The sequence below is a fragment of the Lineus longissimus genome, chromosome 4, assembly GCF_910592395.1.
Source record: "Lineus longissimus chromosome 4, tnLinLong1.2, whole genome shotgun sequence".
NCBI lineage: Eukaryota > Metazoa > Nemertea > Pilidiophora > Heteronemertea > Lineidae > Lineus > Lineus longissimus.
Window position 1 is genome coordinate 2223114 of NC_088311.1, and position 11020 is coordinate 2234133.

The 11020-nt window shown below is 41.0% G+C and overlaps 1 protein-coding gene across 1 annotated transcript; it reads left to right on the plus strand.

Moving 5' to 3' along the window:
• Positions 1-88: 88 nt before the first annotated feature.
• LOC135485860 (BAG family molecular chaperone regulator 2-like) lies at positions 89-10606 on the plus strand. The gene is made up of 3 exons (XM_064768191.1): positions 89-361; positions 9368-9390; positions 9836-10606. Exons 1-3 carry the CDS (start codon positions 162-164, stop codon positions 10180-10182), a joined length of 570 nt encoding a protein of 189 aa, XP_064624261.1. The 5' UTR covers positions 89-161; the 3' UTR covers positions 10183-10606.
• Positions 10607-11020: the final 414 nt, after the last annotated feature.

An 11020-nucleotide genomic window follows, 5' to 3' on the forward strand; every position in this document is an offset into this window, starting at 1 on the left:
AACAAAACTGTGATTCCACTACACTTTTCTTGTCTGGCATCTTTGTTAACCTGGCTGTCATTTGGTGAAAAGTATGACATCAAAATGGTACAGTGATAGTACAATATAAGCTGTTTGGAACTCTCCATTGATATTCTTTTCGGAGGTAGAAAAATTGCAAGATGGCAGGCATGAATCAAAACAATCATGAAAATCCTGCAAATGTCTTTGTTTTTGGTCAGCCAGACAGCACCGAGCGCATCATTGGGATGCTGGATGAAGTAGAAAGGAGAGTGGAGGCTCTGAGAATCCAGGCCCAAGGCATGGAGAAGGAAAGAAATGGTTTGATAGAAGCCCTGAGCTACATCAAACACACTGGCAGTTATTGTTGTATTTGCACAGGTTACAAACGTAATAAGTCCTGAATTTGCCTTCTAACGTCCGGATCCTTTATTCTAACACTGCTTCACAAAATTATACACACCAAAGTCATAATTGATAAAATAGTTCGTCGGGATGACGATTCGTGCACGTGATTATAAAATACTCGGGAGACTGGAATAACTCTCTATCGCTCTCTTCTCTCTCTCTCTCTCTCTCTCTCTCTCTCTCTCTGCCGAGAGCGTGCGGACAGCTGTTTTGTATTCACGCGCAGCTTTGTCTGCACCAATCAGGGGGCAACGTTGATGCGTCTCCATCCAATGAGGAGCCGCATCAATGCTGACGTAATTGATCACGCTGGGGAGAATGGAGGATTAAAAGTAGACCGTGGGAATTTTCACAGGTATCTTATCTGAACCCAATTCCAATAATCCCGCACACTTAATTCCAAGAATTACACATTACAGTGCTACTCATAAGAAAGGTTTTACAATTACTATACAACATCCCGCGGAACTGGTAAAATATTTTACGAAGTTAAAATATTTTTTTTTTTTTTTTAAAAACAATTAGAGGAATATGACTTTGGCTTAACACATAGTATTGTTGAATGGGGTACAATCAATGATAATAAGGCTTTAAACGAGGTGTTCATGCAGCGAATGAACTTAAATTACATCATATGGTTCGGGGTTCCCAACAGTGTTCAGCCAGCGGCCGAACTTAGTTACAATATATGTATTTTGTTCCACTTACTAATGAATGACCACTTCATTCATGACAAAGTATGAGCATAAGGTTACAATATAATTATACATTGAATCATTAATCTCATGCTAAACAGCATGTTAAAATATGCAATGATACAATGAAGTGTCAAAACCTCTGCTGGGAATATTGCGAAACTGACTGGACCGGTCGACGAGGCATCTGAAAACTGTGGAAAATAAAGTTTAACTCGAAGAACTTCTGGATGACACGCGTATTTACAAAACCTCAACGAAAAAAAAAATGTTGTTGTCACAAAAGTATCCAAATTGCTTAAATCATACACTATTGTGTGAGCTGTCTCGAAACAGCAATTGCCACAAGCACTGCTTGGAGACAGAAACCCATCACGAAAATAAATCAGTCCCAAGACTGATGAGAGTTGGCTTTGCTAACATGTAGCCGTACAAACATCCAATAAAATAGAGTATTGATAATAAAATACTCAAACTGGAAAACTGTTCAATAGACAGATTACTGTTGCACAAAACTTCATTGAAGACAAGTAGAAAAAAATATCACATCTATAGCTAATAGATGTTTCTACAATTATCCAACTAACAACTCACTAGCTTTTATAAAAATAGCAATGAGGGTGAAATAATTATTCTCGTAAAGATTTGTTTTGATAAGCAATATAGCAACGTCTTGTTGTAAACACCAAATGACATCATTACCATAACGACGACAACAAGAAACCACTTGAGATGTTTTAAAAACAAACCATATTCTCAATAAATTGTCGTCTAATCACTTTTCTCTTGGCTTTTCGCCAAAATATGTGACTTATCATGAATGGTCTTATCTTTGAACATTTTTAACGGGTTGGGACACCCTGTACATCTTATATCCTTGGCACTTAACACAAACTGGACAATGCTGACAACATGTGGTTCAAATTGAGGTGACCACCAATAGCTAAACTGTTTCTGCCCAAAAGGCACAGAGAGCAAGAGTTCTAGGCATCCATTTTTGAAACGCGCCCGTTTCAAAGTGGTGTAATCAAACTCTGAGGGAGATTGCCAAGTGAGCCGAGACAAATCATCCTGTTGCTTAGTGGACAACACAGAGGGAGCAATCATGCCATGGTTACCCTCGGCATGAGACAAATGAATATTGAAATCACAAAGTTCAGCCTGTGAGGCATAGATGTCGCCTCTATAGGTGGTGGATTCATGAGCGGAACCTGTCTCATCAGTGAAATCCAAAGCATAAGCAGCATGCACAGCTTTCTCATCCTGTGCCTTGTCTGCCTTATGAAGCAAGTTTTGCAACTGCTGGAGATGGGCTACATTTTTCTGACCTGTGGCCCTCAAAAATGCTGGTTTCAACCTTGCAAAATTGAAGATATCAGGAATGATGTTTCCCTTCAAATCTGCTATAATATAGTGTGTCCTATCCAAAACCTGGTGTATAACAAATGGGCCAACCCAAAGAGTCTTAAACTTTCTTGTGTTGGCCGTCATCCCTGTAGTGTTGGGTTTATGTAGATAAACCAACTGACCTTCAGCATAGATGGGAGATTTCTGAAGTTTGTTAGCAATCTTGGCATTTTGAGACAGTTGCTGGTGCTCTTGGAGCTGCAGCATACATTTGGACACATTCTGAAATTTCTGTCGCAGATGTTGGACATACTCAGCATGTGACCGTGAGAGACCTAGACATGGTTTGAAATTCAAAGTGGACAAATCAGCTGGTTCACGCAAGAAGAGCAAATAGAAAGGAGAGTAACCTCCCAAGTGAGCACTTGAAAATGAATTGTATGTGTACACTGCTGTGGACACGAATTGAGTCCAAGAAACACCATACTCAAGGAGATTTGCTTTGATGAGGTCGGCAATGGATTTGATTTGCCGTTCAGCCATAAGACTACCATGGTTTTCTACAGAGACAAGCTTCTGTTGAATGCCAAGTGTCGCACACAGTAATTCAACAAGATGACCGGTGAGAGATGCTGCTGCATCTGACACAATTACAGATGGGACGCCAAACAGAGTAATCACCTTCTGGAGAAGGGCTTCACAAACAGTGGGGGCGTCAATTGTCTTTAGCGGGACGGCCACAACAAACCTGGTCATGGCACATGTCACCACTAGCATATGACGGTAACCTGATGGAGATGTGGGCATGGATTTGAAATCCATACTTATGGTCTGGAATGGTTCAAAACTGGCTGGAATGCGTTCATGAAATGTCCGCATAGTATCAGACTTTCCCTTGAGTTGTTGACACCTATCACATGATTGAATATACGAGACAATGCGTTGGAACATAGATGGAAAATAGAAATTTTTCCTAATGGTGAGATAAGTTCTGGTACATCCTCCGTGTCCCAGAAGCAAACCTGAGCCATGATGTTGGCCTATGATGGTATCTATATACTTTTCCGGAACTGCTAATTGAAAACAGAAATTCTCAGAATTGGTGGGAAAGAAAATCCTGAACAGAATGCCATTGAAAGTCAGATACTGCTCAGATTTGATGCTAACGACCCTAGCAGCTTTCTTATCTGCTGGCAAGATATCATGGACTAAGTAATCATAGATGGGTTTAAAATACGGAGATGTCTGTTGTGCGGTACTAAGCTGTTGTGCCTCAATAGGGAGATTGTAATCCCGAATCACCTTGCGTCTGATGATCTTCAATACCTTATTCAGAGATGCCTGATCAGGGACATGCTTGGTATGCATGCTATCAATCCTTGGAACCAATGGTGTGGGTCTAACCAGGAGATCTAAAATATCATCTGAATACTCTTCAACGACAGAAGATGGAGGAAGAGCGGAATCAATGAGCCTAGGTTCATCAGCAACCTTGGTTGATGATTGAGATTTGTCATTCTGTTGGAGAACAAATGGAATCACTGACACTGGTGGTGCCACTGTTGATGTAACAATGGGCACACGTGGAGCTTTTGGAAGTATAGATACTGGTGGCACATTGTTTTGAATGCCATTAACAAGAGGAGTGTGTGTAGGTGCAACAGACACTGTCTGCTGACAAGGAACATGTGTTCGTGGTTTGGGAATTGGTTTTGGCCTATGCAGAAGAGGCACAGGAATGTTCATTTTCTTTGCATATGACCTGGTAACAATCTTTTCAGGAAGTGGCAGTGTATAAAATGCATGCTCCTGAACAGGGGTTGAAAGAGACTCTAATTCATAAATAACAGGTGATTGTGCCTGGAACGCGATTGGCATAATCCTATCTAACTCAGTATCATCATCTAGAGGAGCACGTGACAAGAAATCAGCTAACACAAGCTCTTTGCCTGGCATGTACGACAACTGAAAACTATAGGGAGACAGTCGCTCAAGCAGCTTTTGCAACCTAGTGGTCGGTGGCTGCTTCTTTGACTTTACAATCTGAACCAAAGAAGAATGATCAACAAAAGCCTGGAAAGTCCTGTCTTGTAACAAATACTGAAAAGCTGTTACATTGATGAGGAGTCCAAGTAATTCAAGCTCACTAACAGAATAGTTCTTTGCCGCCTTTGGCAAGCGCTTGGAATAGTATGCGATGATGCGTTCTTGCCCATCAGAGTATTGAGCAAGATATGAACCTGTAGCAATACGTGAAGTATCACTATACAATCTGAATTCACCTCTAGTAGTGGGTGCATTCAAGACAGGTGGCTTGATGAGCAAGTCTTTGATAGTATGAAAAGCTATCTCATGATGGGGTTGCCAATGGAAATGCTTAGATTTGCGTGTCAGCTCATGTAAAGGTGTAAGCAATTCCTGCAATCTAGGTAAATATTGACTCAAATATGACACAGCACCGACAAACCTTCGGACCGCTTTCTGACATGTAGGGGTCTTCATATTCCTAATAGACAAACACTTGTCATTCATAGCCGAAATTTGAACAAAACCATCAGGAGAAATGGACAGAACATGACCCAAGTAAACAACTCTAGTCTGAAACAAGCGACATTTCTTAGGAGAAATCTTCAAGCCATTGGCAATCAAAGCCTGGAAAATTTGTTGCAGATGTACAGTATGCTCTTTCTTATCTTTACTGAAGATGAGAATGTCATCATGTACTGCACAGCAAAAGAGATTAGAGTTGGGAATATTAGAAAGGATATCATTGATTTTCTGAGAGAAAATGGACGGAGAAATGGACAAACCCATTGGAAGTCTACGATAGTAAAAAGTTCGACCACCATTGTAGGCAGATATGCCGGTGTAGGCCTGTGCCCTACGAGACAAAGGTAGACAATGAAAAGCACTTTTCAAATCTATGACACTCAAGACTTTACAATTTGACTGACCGATTCTAGCTAAGATGGTTTTCAAAGGAGTGAAATCTTGATTTGCACAATGAACTCGACTATTTAAAAACCGAAAATCTGTTACAACGCGCTTCTCAGTAGAATCCTTCTTCTTGACAAGCAAAATTGGACTGGAATATGATGTATGTCCTTGATGCAAAATGCCCAACTTGACTAATTTATCAAGTTCCTTATCAATGAGAGGTTTGTTTTCCTCAGCGACCGGATATGGTCGGATATAGAAAGGGGTTTCATCCTTGAGATGGATGTCCACCTCAAAATTGGGACAAGTCCCAACCTCACCTCGAAGACTAAATGCTGGAGCATGGTTTTCCAAAATATCATACACACTGGCCTGTTCTGGCGTAGACAGAATACTATGGTCTAATTTAACATCTCGCCTTAAAATGTCCCTAGCTGACAAATGCGAGTCTTGATCATCAACAGGTGGTTGTGACGGAGCACAGGGTTGATTTTGCTTGAGGCAGCTTGGAGACAAACTTTGAGTTACATGAATAAAATCATCCAAGTTGGTGAAGACAATAGGCTTGTCAGACCGAATATTGACGGGTTTACGAGAATGGTTATAAATACGAATAGGAGCTAAACCGTGTTTCAATTTGACCATCATGGTTGAAGGACAAAACCTAGACAAATGAGACGATGAATTCAATATGAGTGCCGAGTTTTTCATGTGATGGGGCAATTTGCCTTTAACATGAATGACCCTAACCTGACCTGGTCTAATGACAGTATTGACAGTAGGACGTAACCAAGCCTTCTTTGACCTGACCTTGAACGAATTTGTAATGAAATCCAAAGAACCTTTGAGTTCCTTCATGGTAGATGTACCCAAAAGAATATCAGGACCAATGAAATTTTCAGCTATGACACAATATACATTGAAATGGTTCCCTTGAATAGTAAGTTTAGGCTTAATGGCCTGTTTTGCAAACAAAAATTCTCCATTACCAATACGAAATTTGATTGGTTTAATATCAACCTTGGGCAATTTGGACAAATAGGGGGAGTCCCTTACAGTTTCCAAACCAATCAGAGTCTCAGTGGCTCCTGAATCAAATAAAATGACCAAACCTTGGCCTGTGGGTAAATAACCTTTGGCATAATTCCTAGAAGTGAGCTGAATGTCAGCAGAGGATTCACCAAGATATTCAGAATGTGGATTATACGATGAAGACAAATGATCACTAGAATGTTGATCACCAGAATGCTGAGCAGAAAATAGAGTCGGAGAGGCATCTAAGTGGCAGTTAGTGCTTCTCCTATCTAAAAATTTTGCTGTTGTGGTCCAGAGTACTGATCAAACCTAGACCTGTTATCTGGCTTATAGGATTGGAACGGGTAGGGTTGAGGACATCGAGTGTCCTGACGAAACTGTTGACCATTATCTGATGGCTGATAATGGGACGGAGAAAAGGGTGGCGCTGGAGGCCTTACGGGCATGAAAGTAGGGTTCATCCCACGACTGACCATGTTCTGGTAAGTATAACAGTTTCTCCACACATGATTGGGTTTGTGGCAGAAATAACAGACAATGTTGGAGGTGGCACGACGGGGAGAGTTACCAGAACGAGAAATACCATAGGAACCCTGAGAACGACGACTGTCCCTACATGGGGATCTACTGGATACACGATGACTATAACGATAACGGTCTCTAGCCGGACTACGACTAGGACGTCTAGACTGATGACTCACAGGAGATGGCGAACTTGAACGGTAGTTCGAGCTATATGTACGAGCACCAGTATCAGAGTTGGACTGTGGTTGACTAAAATGAACCTGAGGTTGAGTCCTGACCTCTATAGACAAATCTTGCACTTCTGTGCGAAGAGCAGCAAGTTGCTCAGTAAGCCTGTCAACTGCACAAGCACTACTGTTAGTGGATGCACTAGCAGTGGTCACATGGACCTGATCAGTGATAAATGATACCTGCTTATTAGCAGTAGTTGGCCTGTCTGGCTCAGAAAAATCTAAATATTGTTGAGCACGTTCAACGAGAACTGCCACGTCTGCATCTGCAGGGGCAGCCATGATGACTGCTGCCTGACAATTGGTAGGCAAAACCTGTAAGAATTTGTCCCGAACCTGGACCTCATTATAATGAATACGCTGGGCTGCTAAGCGTATCTTATTGAGAGTCATTTCGGCTGAATCGCCTGGGGTATGGGAAAGAGAATGAAAATGCTTGACATTGGCAAAATTTGAATGGGTTGGACTGAACCGCTGCATAAACTGTGCTCTGAGATTAGCGATAGTGGGGAAAACTTTTCCCTCTGCCCACAGACGTGCTTTGCCACGAAGTCTAGCCTTGAACAATGTTATGATATGAATCATCTCTGCAGCATTTGCTGGCTCGTGGAGATTGTGGAAGTGAAGGTAGTCCATAAACGATAAGATATGTGCATGACAAATGTCATGGTCGATCACTTCACCATCAAACAAAGGAGGTAGAAAATCGGTGCCCCTGAAAGCAGGTGGTGCTGGATCTGCTGGCCCTTCCATTATTACTGTAAAGGGGTAAAAGTTAGTTATGAAGGAATAAAAAGTCAGGTATTTGGGAAGCAAAAGTTAATTTCTTCTGAAAAGGAAATGCAACATTAAAGGTTGGGTTGGTCCGTTGTCTATCTTGCTGTAACAGGGCAAAGCTAAACAAAGTTCATATTATAGATATACAGTTGTCAAAATCCTCGGGGTCCGGTTCCAGTCAGTTTGCAATAACGAGTGAAAATTTAAGATTAAATGCATTAAATGCTATGAATCGACTGATATTGCAAAGTATTGTACTATACTCTGCCAAAATTGAAATGATGCACAAAAATATTGTCCTATTACTAATTAGTTTATAAAATGTCTTTCAAAACAGTTAATATAAAATGTCTCTTTTAAAACTGCAACGCTGGATCAGCTGGAGCCTGGAACGGTATCGGATCTCGAGTAGACATCAGGGCGAATTGAAGAGTATTCTGGCTGCTGGGCACATCATCCGTGAACGTTATAGCACATGTCATGATGTAGAAGTTGAATAGTTCGGTACACACAGTGATAGACGTGTACTATGCGTACTGACGAAGACGGTGTCCGTCAATCGATTAAAAAATGCTGCGCTCACACTCACAGTGATTCATGGCGATCACAGTGACAGAAATAACAAAAGTGACGATATATAAATATAATGAAATTCGCACTTACGTCACGAACAGTTTAGAAAAAATTCACGATTTTATAAATATTATATTGACAAACGAACGTCACTATTCTGCCTCCCGATGAAATGAACGAGTTAGAAATCACGTAGGTGTACACGTAATGTACATAATGGACTGCAGTAGCACTAGCACGTGGCGTGAAAAACGGAGTCCTCGGTTAATAGAATCTGCTCCAAGACTGAAACGCATCCGGACTCACTGTCACGAATTGAAGGTCCTGGGGAGGTCGCCATGTTGTATTTGCACAGGTTACAAACGTAATAAGTCCTGAATTTGCCTTCTAACGTCCGGATCCTTTATTCTAACACTGCTTCACAAAATTATACACACCAAAGTCATAATTGATAAAATAGTTCGTCGGGATGACGATTCGTGCACGTGATTATAAAATACTCGGGAGACTGGAATAACTCTCTATCGCTCTCTTCTCTCTCTCTCTCTCTCTCTCTCTCTCTCTCTCTGCCGAGAGCGTGCGGACAGCTGTTTTGTATTCACGCGCAGCTTTGTCTGCACCAATCAGGGGGCAACGTTGATGCGTCTCCATCCAATGAGGAGCCGCATCAATGCTGACGTAATTGATCACGCTGGGGAGAATGGAGGATTAAAAGTAGACCGTGGGAATTTTCACAGGTATCTTATCTGAACCCAATTCCAATAATCCCGCACACTTAATTCCAAGAATTACACATTACAGTGCTACTCATAAGAAAGGTTTTACAATTACTATACAACATTATCTTGTGGATGCTTCACCAGGTTTGTTTACCGGATATGTTGTTGTTTCATGGACCCTATATAAAGAAATAGATGCACCTTCATACAATATCTGATGCCAGTGGCAGTGCACAACGTCTGATGGTTTCAATGCAAGATGATGCCACAAACCTTCATTTGACACACTATAGGTTAGTATAGGCATACCTCAATGTCAATGAAGAAGGCTAAGACAAAATAGGTCGCCCTAGTTTTGTCAAAGTGTCAGTGGTCTGCATATGGTGATGTGACCTCAAATTTGGCCATGTCATAGTTGAAGTCCCATGGTGAAAAGTGGAGGAAGACAGTGAGTTGGGCCTGTTTGAGGAAAGCTCCCCCCTTGTTCACCATATCTGACCTTGCCTCATCTGGACTAGATTTTTGGCCATTAAAGGTCTTTTACTTAACAAAAATCATTTGCACAAGTATGTACTCTTTAATTTTCTAGTTGACAAAGAAGACATCAAGGTGAATGTAGACCGACTAGAAAGACGATGTACAAGTGTTGAGATAAATGTCACCACTCCAAGAAATGCAACTCAAATGAGAGCTCTCACTGACGCAAACAAAATACTCGATGAAGTTGCGTGTCAACTTAAGCAAAGTGTTGCACACGGAAGAAACCTCATACTGCCATATCTGAACGCCTGCCAACCTGATGTTCAACCATCAAGTCCTGTTGACCAAAGGTTTCAATCACTGCTGATCGAATGTACCGGGGATGATCAGAAAAAGATTAGAGACGGTTTGTGCGTTTGGAAAAGTAAATTGGAACGAGCTGAAGTTAATCTGTAGACACTTCAAAGGCGAATCATGAAGCAGCTGTCCCAGATAGTTAAAGTTAATGAGTCTCAAATCAATCTGCCTCCCAACCCCAAACCTGTCGCCCATACTATTTTTGTGAAGACATTGGCATTCAATTGAATTTGCAAAGATCACTGCCAGTTCTTAATAGATATACATTGGTGCTTGTTGACTTAATCGAAATTCCCCCCCCCCCCCGAAGTATTCTGTTCAAGAGACTCTGTTAGAGTAAATAATATCTCTTTCATGAAACTTCAATTATTTGCGCAAGGAGCATAGGCAATTTGCCTTTCCATGAAGGACAATATGGAAATTTGTTCTCATTGTGATCCAATTCTTAAATTCTGTATAAAATGTTCCATCTAATTCGGAAAACAAAGAATAAAAAAAAAAATATAAATTTTGTAATTAATAATCTGAGTTTTTTCTTATTCTTTTGCATGGCTAATACATTTTTGGATCAGCAGTGTTAGTAAATTTGGCTGTTGATTTTATCCTTGATTGATATTCAGCCAACTCTAAGAGGAGTAACTTGATAAGTGATGACAAACATTGATGTAATTATCCTCAGCTATAGGCTAGGCCTAAGGCCTACCTCATACCTGCGACTTAGGTTGCCATATCTTCAGTGACTACAGTTCAGAGATAGGGACCAAGGAGCAGGAAGAAGAGAGTTCCTGCACTGCATTTCTCATCAAGCGATCCTGGTGTGGTTCAGATCTGACAAATCGGGCTGCCACTCCAGGACACTTTTTCCAGGGGACATTTTCTACTTGTACACTGGGATGAGTGCGCATAAGTAAAAAAAAAAAAAAAGAAAAAAAAAAGA

Coding starts and splice junctions, on each gene's coding strand:
- LOC135485860 (XM_064768191.1), top strand. CDS start 162: ATGGCAGGCATGAATCAAAACAATCATGAAAATCCTGCAAATGTCTTT. Junction 362..9,367: donor TACATCAAACACACTGGCAG/TTATTGTTGTAT, acceptor TACTATACAACA/TTATCTTGTGGATGCTTCAC. Junction 9,391..9,835: donor TCTTGTGGATGCTTCACCAG/GTTTGTTTACCG, acceptor TTAATTTTCTAG/TTGACAAAGAAGACATCAAG.